The sequence below is a fragment of the Pholis gunnellus genome (genome assembly GCF_910591455.1).
Source record: "Pholis gunnellus genome assembly, chromosome: 21".
NCBI lineage: Eukaryota > Metazoa > Chordata > Actinopteri > Perciformes > Pholidae > Pholis > Pholis gunnellus.
This window is the reverse complement of record NC_136548.1, coordinates 16,828,189-16,841,744: the sequence shown is the minus strand read 5'-3', so window position 1 is coordinate 16,841,744 and position 13,556 is coordinate 16,828,189. Positions and strand designations below refer to the sequence as shown.

Sequence of the window (13,556 nt, the reverse complement as noted above, 5' to 3'; positions counted from 1 at the left end):
TACTGAAGTCATATTCTGTCCTCCATAACTAGGCATGAAGCACAAATGTATAAAGTATTATATTTAAGCCATTGGGACTTTGGGAAATGCGCTAATTCTCCTTCAAGCAGAGTTAAATTAGGGTTTATCAGGCTACAAGAAGACTAATGTGTCCGTCAATGATTCCTCATTCAGATTAAACAAACATTACTTTGTTTGTGGTGCTGCTAAATGGATTGTTAACTTACCTTCAGACGGAGCGAGAAACGCAAAAACCATGAATTTAGTTAAATCATCCCACAAATGTGTTCATCTTTAATCCGGCAGTGGCTTTCAAAACACTTTTAATATGAATTAAAATAAAGCTAAAGTGAAGCTAAACATGTAGTGTTTTAAAGTTAAGGAATAATTCAACATTTTTGTAAAATTGCATCCATTAAAGCCCCATTTGCTGATAATACTTATGTACTTTTCCTGAAGTAACATTTTGAATCGAGGGCCTTTGTGCTGGTGTATTTCTGGATTATTGTATTCCTACTTTTACTTGAGTAACTGGTCTGAGTACTTCCTCTATGACGGTTCAGGGCCTTGGGGCAGTAGCCTGCTTAGCTAAGCAGCTTTAACGTTCACAAGGGTTATTAAAAAGATATTAAACCCAACCTCGTTCTGTCAAATGCAGTATAATCAGTACTCTAACGTATACAACCTCTGTACTTTTGACACCATCCAGTTAACCTGGAACATGTAAAGTGTGGCATGACCTACATTCAGACGTTTGTCATTAACAGAGAAAGAGACGAGAGAGATGTGCAAATAGTTTATTGGCGGATTGACAGTAGAAGGGACTTTAATGTATACACTCTGTGACAAGAGGAATAATTTGACAAGCATAGTAAGATATATTCAGAATTATTCTCTAGAGCAGGATTCTTTAAAAGGATGAACAATCAACAGAAGAAAAGATGGTTACAGACAATCCTCACACACACACACACACACACACACACACACACACAGGAGAAATAATTTAAAAAAAGAACTAGACATTAACTCTGCACACTCACACCACAAACGTCAAACCACCACATGTATAGTTCAGTAAACTAATGATCGTAAAAGGCAATGCATTGAAATAAAACACTTGGGTTCACTGTGAGAGTGAGGAATGTGTAGTTAGTGACATCTCGGCTTGGATTAGTGTTAAATGAAGATGCAGGCAAAGAGAGAGAGAGGGGGAGAGAGAGGAGGGGGGGGGGGGGGGGGGGTTGTTGAACGATGATGCCAAGCGGACATTTTCTACCGTGACTGTGCTAAGACCACGAGAACACGACTCATCTCTAAAGCCTCTACCTGTCATGCAGGTGTCTCCTAAAAAGCGGTAGAAAACATCCCGAGTCCGAAAGCGGTGATCCGCTCGGACCGTTGTTTGTTTTTTTCTTGTTTTTTTGTTGTATACATTCCACATGTCAACGTCTAAAATAACAGTACTCTGATACAGAAAAAAGATTGCATTGTTTAGGCAGATTTCACTACGATAATCGAAGAAAAGTCTTTAAATATTTGTTGTTCCCGCTGCTGCAGCGCTGAACCCTTCACAGCAGCGATCGTCTCCAGATGAGAGCCGGCTCTTCACAACAGTTCTGTGTTTTTTTTTTTTTTTTAATGACATTCAACAATATTAATATTTCATCGCTCTATTTGTGAGAAGAATCTAGCCAAGCCCTGTCGAAAGAATTATTTTTTCAGCGCCGAGGGGGGGGGGGGGGGGGGGGGAGCAGCTACAACAGCCATACGAACACTAAGATGAAGAGCTGAAAGACACTTTTAATTAAACTACAGCTCCTGCTCCCTTTGCCCCACGCAGAGGCCCCCGTGGCCCCCGGGAAACACGCCGTGGCAAAGGTGGACCACTACTCATAATTTACGTGTGTGTGTGTGTGTGTGTGTGTGTATACGGTTACTTTTGTCAGAATGTTGAAGCTTAAATTAAAAAAAAAAAGGCAAAAGGCAGGAGAAGCCGTTCATCCATTCGTTTTCTCGTTAGTCTACAGCGTTTGTCTTGTTATTGTTACTCTTGGTCCAAATAAAGTCGCCACCCTTTGGTAAATCAATCAATTGCACCGGAATTCTTTGTCTCCTCTTTTCAAAATAAAGCTAAGTACTGTAAAAGGGTGAGAGATACACGGGTTATAATCTAAATATTCTCTTTACATTATGTTCAAATCGTTTTACAGCCTCTCAGTAGCCTGTGTTCCCCCCCTCCCCTCCCCTCCCCTCCCCCCCCCCCCTCAGTGGTGAGTGTTGACCGCTTTATTCTGGCCGTCCTCGGCCATCTGCACCAGCTCGTTGACGGTGTGCAGCAGGCTGTAGCCGTGCTTCCTCAGCAGCTGCTGGTTGAGCCGCTGGTCTCTGAAGCCCATCTCCAGCAGCATCGCCATCAGGGAAGGGTCCTGCCTGGTGGCCGGGTCGATGCCTCGCTGGAACACAAAGGGGAGGGGAGGGGAGGGGGAGACGATACTGTGTGGATGAGTTTGTCCGTCCTCGCTACTACTAGTCGGATGCATCGAAGCGTGTTCACACCGTGTTGAAGTGCGTAAACTTTCTTTGCAAGAATGAAATTCAATCCTGCAGCTCCCCTAATCCCGCAATACTTGCCAGTTTTATAATGTATTTCCACATAAAATAAAAAATGTAAATGTACGTAACGTTAGCCTCAAACCTCTTTGTAACTTCAGTGGAAAAGACTTGTTGTTTCGCCGGCCTTAAAGCTAATTATTGCTCAAACTGAGGTTATTCAACTGACTCTTTATTTGCTTAAAAAGAACTAGCTGGCAGCTCTACACGGCAGGAAAGGAAGCACTGCACAGGCTAGTGGCTACGGACGAAAACACATCAAACACGTTATTATTCACATCTTATATACATTTTCATCCTGAATAAAGTATCTATCGGATTAAATGTTCCGATTACCAGCCGGTTCCTTTAACAGCTGCATTTTATTATTTTTTGCTGAGTCACAGTTGGAAATGGAAGACAAACCCTGAAAACGCTGGTTTATTAAATCTACAGTTTTTTTAATTGTTGCATTATAGCATATTTTTGGGGAAACGCTGATGAAAATTCTGAAACTTTGGGATCACAAAAAAAAAAAAAAACTCATGAGATCCTGGAAATGTGACACATCTCGCACGTGTTCCTCCCAAATTGATAACATTGTTGGACAACTCTTCAGCGCTCCTGACTGGTGTGAATCCTCAACTAACTAGATATTGCACATTACTACTGAGCTTCTGTGTGATGTACCTGTATCGAGCAGTTTGGTCCAGTGAAGAGCGCTTTATAAGCGGACGCTGCCACAGAAAGGGCCCCCTTGACGAGTCCCTCTGTGATGCCTCCTTGGCCCCTTGTATAAAAACAGGGATGTGGTTATTATGGGTAACACAAGAGGATGTCAGAGAACTACATGTTCCAGTTAAGACTTCTTTTAAAACAGAATGCACATAGATAATATTTAGGTTGTTGCGTAAAAAAGATGATGAAACGCAAAAGAGAATTTCATTTTACGTGTTGTTGTAATGCACCTTGGCTGCAAAGCGTTGCTGGGTCTGGGGTTATACGTCTCAAAGGCACTGGATGCTGAGCCGGCTGATCTTGACAGACCAGATGATACTGCAGAACAGAAGTAAAAAAGGAAATAACATAATATTAAGAGGAGGAACAGAGCATTCTGCTGAGGCAGCGAATCCTGAAAGCGTGCGTGCTTTCTCACTTCCTGTCTCTCCCCACAAAAGGACAAAATGTTTCCTTTCTGTGATGCGACGCTGAAGCCAAAACAATAAACGTCTCATTTATGTAACACCTAAAAATCACTAAAGACATATTAATACTGCTTCTGAGTCAGCATGTACTGATGATACGCTGCTTCTATCCAGTGATTCAAATAGTAAAACTCACCATTTAGGTGGACCCTGGGTTGGTGTGGCTCATATGGATCACAGGCTGGAGGACTGGGGTCCTCAGCCAGGTACAGTGCCTCAGACCTGAAAACAGTGAATAATAATAATAAGCAGGGAGATCTAGAAAATCCCAAATCCAGGTATTTAAAATTAAAAATGTGAATATTTTATGAAAGAAATGCAAAAACAGATGGATATGCATGATATTTTCAATAATACATATATTTATTTACATTTAGTTCTTCACTTTCTGTGACCACAATCATTCATTTCAAGCTGTTCTTACGACAAGAACACGTCTCTCAGTAATCCAGCCTAAATACACACAATATATCTATAACATTGTTTGTTCACAGGTTTCTGCACAGGGACCGTTTGACCGATCTCACCTGGGTGAGTAGAGGGCCGGTGGCGGCACCAGGACGTCCGGCAGCACCGGCGGCGGTGAAACCACCTCGGGTGTGAGCGTCACGGCGTCCAGCGTTTGGGAGGCGCACAGCATCTGGTTCACGCTGCTGTGGCTCGGCGGCACGGCCGGAGGCCACGTGTTCACGGGTGAGTCCTCGGCGTCGACCGCCTCCTGCTGCCTCTCTCTCAGCGGTGCCACCTCGGAGTCGGACTCCTCCTCATCCTCCTCCTCCTCCTCCTCCTCTTCCTCCTCCTCCACCTCTTCTTCCTCCTCTTCCTCCTGCAGCTGCTGCTGCTCTACTTCCGGGTCGGCTGAGGTCCCGTCGGCCTCAGCGGCGTCGTCAGGCTGCGACATGGCGGAGCTGTACATGGACTCGCCCAGAGGCCGGCTGGTGTCGAAGCAGTCTGGGAGGACGATGATGTAATCGTCGCAGGAGGAGACCGAGGAGGTCTGGCTGCTGACCTGAGACAGAAGGAGGAGGAGATGGACTTCATTACAGGAGAACGACTACACACGCAATCTTAATGTGTATCAGCATCAACGTTCTTCTCTGGCATCTTCCCTTTTAAGAATCATTGCTTAAAATATGTGTGATCCAGTTCATCCTTTAAAACACATGTTAGTATATGAGGGTTTAAAACCTCACCTCCTCCCAGTCTTCTCCTTTGGTTCCACCCTCCTCTTTCTCCTCGTGAACATCCCTCATGTTCTGCATGTCCTCCAGGACCAGAACCTCTTCCTCCTCGACATCATGATGTGAACTGATATGCAGGTTTTCATTTGCTGGTTCCGGCAGAAGAACTGAAGGGGGAAAAGAAAAAACACCAAAAATAAAAAACAAGAGAAAATCCGAAGCTGCATTGGAAGTAGATAGAATCCTGGAAGCGGTCCTCTTACCTGGCTTCATCTCATCGTCCTGGGTCACCTGGTTGAGAGGCAGAGCTGAACTCTCCAGTCTAACGGCGCAGATCTCCTCACTTCCTTCTTGCACCGTCTCCGTCTTCTCGACCTCGACAACTCTCTCGAAGCAGAAGCTGGTGCCGCGGGAAACAACTGGAATAAAAGAAGCAAAGTTTAAGTGCCTCATTATCCTGCATGTGCTGCACTAATGTGATGGTTTTGGTGTCAGTATATAATAACACTGCGGCTCCTCACCCTGTGGTTTGTGGCTGCTGTGCTGGGCTCTGCGAGGGGGTCTGTGATCAGGGGCCTCCTCCAAGGTGAGGGAGCGGATCACCGTCTCGCAGAGGAACTGGGCTCCACTGATCTCCTCCTCCCGGTCCTCCTCCTGGGTCACGGGCTCCAGCAGCTCCCTCTGCTGCCTCAGCTTGACTCCTAGACAAAACAACAAAAGAGGAATCCACCGATTCACATCACTGACACACTCGCAGCAGAACCGGCGGTTATTTCGCCACACGTTCTTCTTTCCCGTCATAATCTGGTGCCTACATTACCCACAATGCAACTCAACCGCTGACAGTTCAATCTGAGATTGGTCTCAGAAGCCTAGCTAGCCTAAAATAAATTGGTGGAGTTACCCTTTAAAATCAATGTCTCCAGTGAGAGTTGACGTAATATTAATCAGCTTAAAGACGCTAATTTTCCCTCTCGCTGAAGCTGCATCAGCTCACTTCACATCCGTGCCGTTAAACACACACCGTACTCTCAACCCGTCTCACCAAAGAGCTTTCGGACCCCCGTGACCTCGGCTTCTTCTTTGATCCGTGCAATGATGGCCTTCTCCAGCACCGGTGCATCATGGGGCAGAGGAGATATGCAGGGAGTCAAATCTACAGAGCAGGTGGACACACAACACAGTGTGAAAACTAGAGGATCTGCATATTAGCGTGTAGCAATCCTTTTGGAAGGAACATAAGGAACCTTCTGTTAAATCATTTTCTCCAGTGTTTAAAGCATCATTCATTACTTACCCTCAGGTGTGTTGTTGGGAACCTTCTCCAGCTCTTGCACAATATTTATATCCAGCAACTCAAACGACAGCAGATCCTAAAAGAACAGAAGAGATGCAGGAAGTATGAACGCGGTTCTCCTGACCGCTGATCAATCTACAGAGTGTTGACTGTAACTACATGTGGCAGGGAGCTGATATCAGGTATTTTGTGAGTGTGCACCTGTGCAGTCAGCAGGTCGACCGAGGGGAAGTAGTAGTCCTCGTGGTTCAGGTCTACAGGGAAACCAGGGCCGCTGTCCTGGGACCTCACCTCCTGCTCCTTCACCTCCTCCTTCTGAAGCACACACAAGAACGGCATCATGAGTATCAGTACAGTGTGCACTGAGAGAGGAGCTCCACCGATACGTGTTCTAGAGAAACACACGAGTGCAGTGTCCCTTTAGATGTTTCCTTTATTACTCTGGAACCAGGACGTACACTGTGGAAGCCCATTCCCCCCAGCAAAAAAAAAAGAAAATCCACCCAAAAATAATAATAATAATATATATATATATCCACCCAGAAAAAAAAAAAAAAAGATGTTTTTCTTTTTGTAGCCGGAAAAAAGTTAAAAAAAGTGCGCATGCGCTTCAGTGACGATCTCCTCACAGGTCCCTTCATCCCCTCGCCAGTCTTTCCATGAAAACGACATGCAATTCTACATATTAATACTTATAATGATATATAACATCTAACATTTACAAAAGTCACCAGTAATAGTTACCTTGTGTAGAATTGCATGTCGTATTTTTTCCGGCAAAAAAAACAACAAAAAAAAAACATAATCTTTTTTCTTTTTTACTTTTTACTTTTTTCCGGAACAAATACGACATGCAAAAAAAAAAAAAAAAAACACAATCTTTGTTTTTTTTTCTGGGTGGAGATATATATAATTTTTTTTGGGTGGATTTTATTTTATTTTATTTTTTTCGGGTGGATTTTTTATTTTATTTTGCTGGCAAATATTGGGCTTCCATAGAACACAGACCGTCTCATACTGACATATTCATGTTGAACTCTTCATCTGATATTTAGATACTTTAAAGAAAAAGTATTTGTAGTGGAAGAAGTACTCAGATCCTTAAATATAATATACAATGTGAAAACATGGTGGTGCAACTGGTTTATTCCCCCTTTTCTATTTTAATCAGTAAATAATGTAACAAATTAATTGCTTCCCAAAATTATATAAATGCCAAAACTTTTGCACAAATGTCTCAAATAAAAATATTAGAAACCACAAAGTAGAAATACAGTTCTGCTACATCATTCTGCTAATCCTCTGTTTTCATGTTTAGGACATTTTCTCTCTTTTATGTAAAAACTATTGGATGTTTTTCCCTCTTTTGGGCCTCAAACCGTTATTTAAATGATTGTATTTAAATGAAACCATACGAGACAGAAGATCATCTTAACACAACTCATCTGAAACGTGAGAAGAGGCTCCAGACTTTTTGTAAGTAACGATCAAAACCCTTCATTCAGGATTTTAAAATGTTTTCTACAAGTTAAATCTTGGCTAGTTTTTAAATGCAAACTTGAGTCAATGACATAAATACTTTGTTTTCTTGCTCTCATTTGTCCGTCTCAATGCATTTTGTGTGTTGTCATTGACAGTTGTTCTTTTTGTTGATTTTAAGATTTTAAATTGTCACATGTCAGTTTAATGATTACTTGAACCATCAATGCTCATCAAGGGACTGGTTTCACTATATACAGCAAAAATAAAAGGTTGGGAATCACTAGTTTAATCAGAACAATTTGGAGTATTTTATAAGATTATCCAATGTGTTTTTGTTAAATGAAGAATATTATTCCCTCTAAATTGCAGTGGAGTAAAAGTATAAAGTTCCATGAAAGGGAAGTGCTCAAGTAAAGTAGTACATACCTTCAGTTTGTGCTTAATTACAGTATTTATGGTTGTTTTCCACCACGGCTAAATGAACCCACTTCAAGTCTAAAGAACCTTAATTCTGCGACCGCGTTCAGCGAGGGAGGAATGAGTGGATTTACATTTGGACTGTTGCAACCGGTGGACTCTTTTGTGTGTTGGCAGGATGATTGTTAATTTCTTTTTATGCAAAACCATAATCTCTATGACCAGTAACTACATTTACATGTAGTGGAGTTAAAGTATAAAATCAAGTAAAGTACAAGTACCTCAACAGTTGTACTTGGGTACAGCACTTGAGTGAATCTACTTAGTAAATAAAGCCGTAGTGTAGACGCGCGTGTCAACAGTTGTCGCTGTCGCTGCAGCTGAACAGGGTGTCATTGGGTATCAGACTTGCCGGTCGTTTGCTCTGATGCCCGGCTGTGTTGCGGCCGTCGCCGGTGTCGACCACGATGCTGCACCAGACGCGCGGGCCAAACTGACAGCCGCAGTGCGCCAGCCGCCAGTGGGAGGTGTACGTCCCCTCCGTCACGGGAGCGACAAAGGCCACACTGACCACTCCCACTTGTCCCGGCAGCAGCAATGGGACGGGCACCTCCCTCCTCTCCTCTGACGCCAGGCCGAGGTTCCCCCACATGAACACTAGCTGGGTGCACGCACACACAAAACACAACATAGGAATAAAATAAAAAGACACAAAGACAAGAGCATGCAGCCAGAGTCACTCGGCAGGAAAGTAATAATGGGCTCAAGTGAGGGACGAAGACATAAAAACTTAAAACACAGATTCAACTGAATTCAAATCATAAACATCTCACACAGAAAGGACTTTAGTTGTATTAGGCTGGGTAAGAAATCTTAGCTGGTGTTAGAGGATAAGAAGAAGGCAATGAGCTGAGCGAGGACTCAAAGTGGAAGTGAAGCAGTGGGGGATGGGGTGGGGAGGAAGCAAAGAGAGAGTGGAGCGGTCCTTCTCGGCGGGTGGGAGGGGGTACCTTGGTCTCTGAGGTCCAGCTGATAGTGCCCGAGTTCCTCATCTTCCAGTATTTGATGAACTTGGTTCCAGGCTCCAGACGGGTGCCGTCCGGCAGATTTTCATCCAGAAACAAGGCGGCCATTGTGGGAACCAAAGACGTGTGCAAGACCCCGGGACCCCTAGTTTCAAGTGTACAGAGCATTGTTGAAAATAGCCCTGGTTTCTTATAACACCCATCTCTTTAGTTCTCTACGAATCAAAAAAGCAGGACCCCAGATTTTTTTTTTTTTTTGCAGCTCAAAAGCAATTTTTTTTTTCTTAGAAAATCTATGAAGCAGCAGCAGCAGTTTTCACATTGAGGTAGTTCCAACATTTTCCACCACCCCAGAGCAGCCAGCGACACACTCATACAGACTAGATTACAAAGATGGCATATTTTTGATTTCTTTTTCTTGAAAAAAAAAAAAAAAGGACTTTATTGCATCCATGCTGGGTTCGAGGTACCCAGCACTGTCGGACGCCCTTCCGAGGTGGCGCTTACTCTGGACTGGAGGCCTGGGGATCGGGGACCGGGGCTGGACCTGAGGCCGTTTCTGAGGCGGAGGCGGCGGCGGGGGGGGGCGGGGCCGGGACCTGCGTGGACGCGGAGGCCGTGTTTGTCAGGTTGGCTCTGCCTGAGGTAGAGGGCCCGCTCCACTGCGGCCCCCTCTTCTCCAGCCTCAGTTTCTTCTTGATTTCCTTCACTTCAGCTCTGAGCTGCCTCCTTTCAGCTTTGAGGCGCTGTCGCTCGGCCTTGCGCACTGTCCTGTCTCCTCGCCTTGGGAACCTGGTTTGAAATGTCATCAGGAACACCTATTTGTTGACTATCAAGAGTTTATTTTCCAAGAACAACACAAATACACACTCATGATTACAGTAATCTAGCTGCTAAAACATTTTTCTTTGCAGTCCTGCTTTGCGTCTATTCTTATTTATGCTTTTCTCCATTTTATGCAGAAGAAGTGATAGCAAAAAAAAAAAGAAAAAGGGCTAGCACTGTTGCAAGTACAAATGTCTTATAGTTTCAAGAAGTGGGAAGATTGATCCTCGGTTCTTGGGGAGGGGGTTTACCTCAACTCTCCCGACATTCCATGCTCAGGGATGGAGAGAGGTGTCTTGGTTCTCACGAGGTTGTGGCTGGGGTCATGGCTGTGTCTGCACATCTCACACAGGATGCAGGACGGGCACACACTGCCAGGGAACGGGACAACAAAAGCATTGATATGGATACTCATAAAGCTCCTCAAAGAACACAGAACATGCAGAAAAAATCGTGTCATAGACAAAGAACAAACTTCATTTTGTCCGTCGACGACTTGCTGTATTCGGCTCTGGTAGCACCCTAAAGCATCCCCTGCTTTATGGTCTGTTTGACTCTAAATGGACCATCATTTACTAAATGAACATCATGCTGTATTGAAGAAGACTTGAAACTAGAGATTGAGACCATAAACTCATGTTTACAATGTTTACTGAGGTAATAAATCAAGAGAGAAGTAGAGTCATTTTCTCATAGACTTCTATACAACCAGAGGAGTCGCCCCCTGATGGTCACTAGAGAGAATGCAGCTTTAATGCACTTTTGTTGCCGCCTGAATCTTATCTTCGTGTCCCTACCTGCACTTGTACGCCCCTTCAGAGGTGAGTTTGTGGCAGCTGCTGCAGTTCGGGGTGTAGCCGAGGGACCCAGACGAGGTGGAGGGGCCCGGTCTGGGCCCTATAGGACCGCCACTCGCCCCACTGGCCTCCAGGGGCCCGTCGGATGACTTGTGTGTGCAACACTGGCCAGAGAAGTCGCTGCACATCCTCTCCACCACCTCCTTCACCACCTCATCCTTAAACTATGACAACAAGAGTTTATGTGAGTAAGAGCCAAACATGACCTTTATATTAATTGTGCATCAAACTAAAATATATAAATTTAAATCTAACCTTCTCCATGTATGATCTAAACCACATGGGTGGAGGCTCATCTTCTGGCTTGTTCCCCTTGTTGTCCTTTACTGTGAACTGCATCAAAATACATCAGGCTGGCATCAAACACATGCTCAATTATCTTTTAATAATTACACACAAACTGACACCACAAATCCTGTAAAACAATGCCGTAACGTTAGCTCGCTAGGTGAGCTAACGGTATCGCGTATGTAGACGGTCGCGTCCTCCTGCGCAATGATATGGTTGACGGGTGTAATTCGGTAGAAAGAAAATAGTTCCTACTTAAACTGCTTAAAAAAAAATAAAAAAATATATACATTTTTAAATAAAATTTAAAAATGTTTAAAATGTTTTTAATTAATCATTTAAAAATAAATGTACATTTAAAAAAAATATAATTTAACAATAAAAAATAACAGGTAAGAGGGAAGATAAGTAGTTTTGGGGTGAACTTTACTTTTTGAGGCAATAATCACATTAAAATTATTCCAGAAGTGACACAACAGGAGCCAAAACAATCAAAGTAGTAGCAGGACGTAAATCTACTGTGGCTTAAGTTACTGCACACGTGAGGATATAAGAAAAAGATGAAGAGAGGAGGAAGAGGAGGAGAATCTTGGTTCCTTACAGCTTCTCTCTCTGGGGTGACCTGTGTGCCTTTGTCCACCGTCTTGACCCTCGATGGATACGGAGGAGCAGGCCGCAGGTCTCCCTTCAGCTCCTTCACCTCCGTCTTCAGTGGGCCTCCGCAGGCCTGACCTTTCATCTTGTACACGTTCATGTGCAACTGGTTCCCCTGCTTCTCTGCGCTCTGTCGAATCACACACACGACACAAGAATGTGAACGCTGCTACACCGGAACAAGTACATATTTGTACTAATTACACTAACAAGGTGCAGCCAGTCTATATGATGTATGAGGTCATATTTTATCCTGTGCTTAGAGAGTATTTTCTTTCCTCTCTTCATTCACGCAGAGAAGGTTGACTGACTTCTACTGATATTACTAATGTTTAAAGTTTCCCATATTCTTCATGACTTGTGTAGTCACTTGTGTACTTAGTGACATTGTTATGTGCGGTTGAATTTAAGCTCGTCTTCACTATTCCACAGAAATCCAGCAGTGTCCCCATACCTTGATGGCTTCTTCATATTCATCTGAAATACAAAGCAAATCAACAGTAAGTTTGCTTCGTGACCGTTATTGTTTAAAAGTATTTTTGCTCATTGTCTTTTTTCTCTGCGTTGCTGTAACAGTGAAATCTACCATCTAGCCGTCAACACTTCTATTTAAATCTTTATCTCACGTTTTTTGCTTATATTCTACTTCAGATACGTCATGAAAACAAGGATTTTTCTCACCTTGACTGTTTATACAAATCTGAAATAAAAGAGTGAATGAGATCAGAATGAGTCAATGAACCAAAACATCATTAGAATTTTGCAATAAATGTCAAAACCAGTTGATGCAAAGTACTGTTGCCACATGAATGCAGCGAGGAACAATATAGAAGTATAAAATGGAAATAAACAAGTAAAGTACATGTACTTTTATATTTGTACACAAAATGTACTTGTACTGAACACTAAAGTAGCTATCTCTGTCTATTTTGTCACATTCCATCATAGATGCGCACACACACATTTGTTTACACTCCCTTACCTCTTCATTCTCATCATCGTAGTATTTCACTTGAAAGTGGTTGATCCCGAAAGACGCTTTGATCTGAAATATAAAGAGTTGATTGATGAGCACATTATTAAATATTAACTTTTTCGTCCCGTCCCCTCGCGCGTGATATGAAAACATCAATAATGGCACGTTGAGAAATAGCTCTATAGCTACAGTAACAAACGCATTATAGCGAACTGTGCCCTCTCCTTTCGTCTTTCTCGAAGCTGAGTTAAGAAGGTTACCACTCGTGTACATTTGTGTCGCGACAGTATCGACTGTCCTTCAGGTGGTCTATTGTTTACGTGTCTAGGCCACGTCTCGGGCCTGCTTTTCACCAAACTGCGCCAGCGTTTTTAGCCACAACACGCTCAGCTAGCTAGCATTAGCTCACCCAGGCTTCCACGGACTCCCACTCCAGTTTGTCCAAATCCTGAGCCAGAAATCTCTTCACATTACCCCGGAAATTCACTTTAATCGTAACAGGCAGCCCCATGTCAGCCGTTTATGAGCATATAACGGCGATCGTTTGCGGTGACACCGGCCTATTTGATCCCTGTTGCCCTCGACTGTCTTTTCTTGTTTACATCGTCAGCTGCGTCTTGAAAAATACGATGACGTTTCCGCGCAGGCGCGGTCAAAACATCTTCTTCTTCTTCTGGTTTTACGGCGGTTGGCATCCATCTTATTGGTGCATTACCGACACCTTCTGCTCCGGAGTGTGGGTCAGAAAATCGCCTTA

At 43.5% G+C, this 13,556-nt stretch overlaps 1 protein-coding gene across 2 annotated transcripts; it reads right to left on the bottom strand.

Moving 5' to 3' along the window:
* Positions 1-782: 782 nt before the first annotated feature.
* nbr1a (NBR1 autophagy cargo receptor a) lies at positions 783-13,406 on the bottom strand. 2 transcript variants are annotated; one of them, XM_079182260.1, is made up of 22 exons: positions 13,209-13,406; positions 12,806-12,868; positions 12,505-12,523; positions 12,278-12,300; positions 11,771-11,953; positions 11,137-11,214; positions 10,822-11,045; positions 10,276-10,395; positions 9,707-9,991; positions 9,185-9,344; positions 8,587-8,835; positions 6,477-6,590; positions 6,276-6,351; positions 6,024-6,134; positions 5,500-5,679; positions 5,242-5,397; positions 4,991-5,145; positions 4,325-4,806; positions 3,934-4,019; positions 3,561-3,648; positions 3,283-3,382; positions 783-2,456 (listed from the first exon to the last, which is right to left on the bottom strand). In XM_079182260.1, exons 1-22 carry the CDS (start codon positions 13,308-13,310, stop codon positions 2,268-2,270), a joined length of 3,243 nt encoding a protein of 1,080 aa, XP_079038386.1. In that variant the 5' UTR covers positions 13,311-13,406; the 3' UTR covers positions 783-2,267. The 2 variants fall into 2 exon arrangements, with proteins under 2 accessions (XP_079038386.1, XP_079038387.1); XM_079182261.1 differs by having other exon boundaries at positions 2,275-2,456; positions 3,544-3,648.
* Positions 13,407-13,556: the final 150 nt, after the last annotated feature.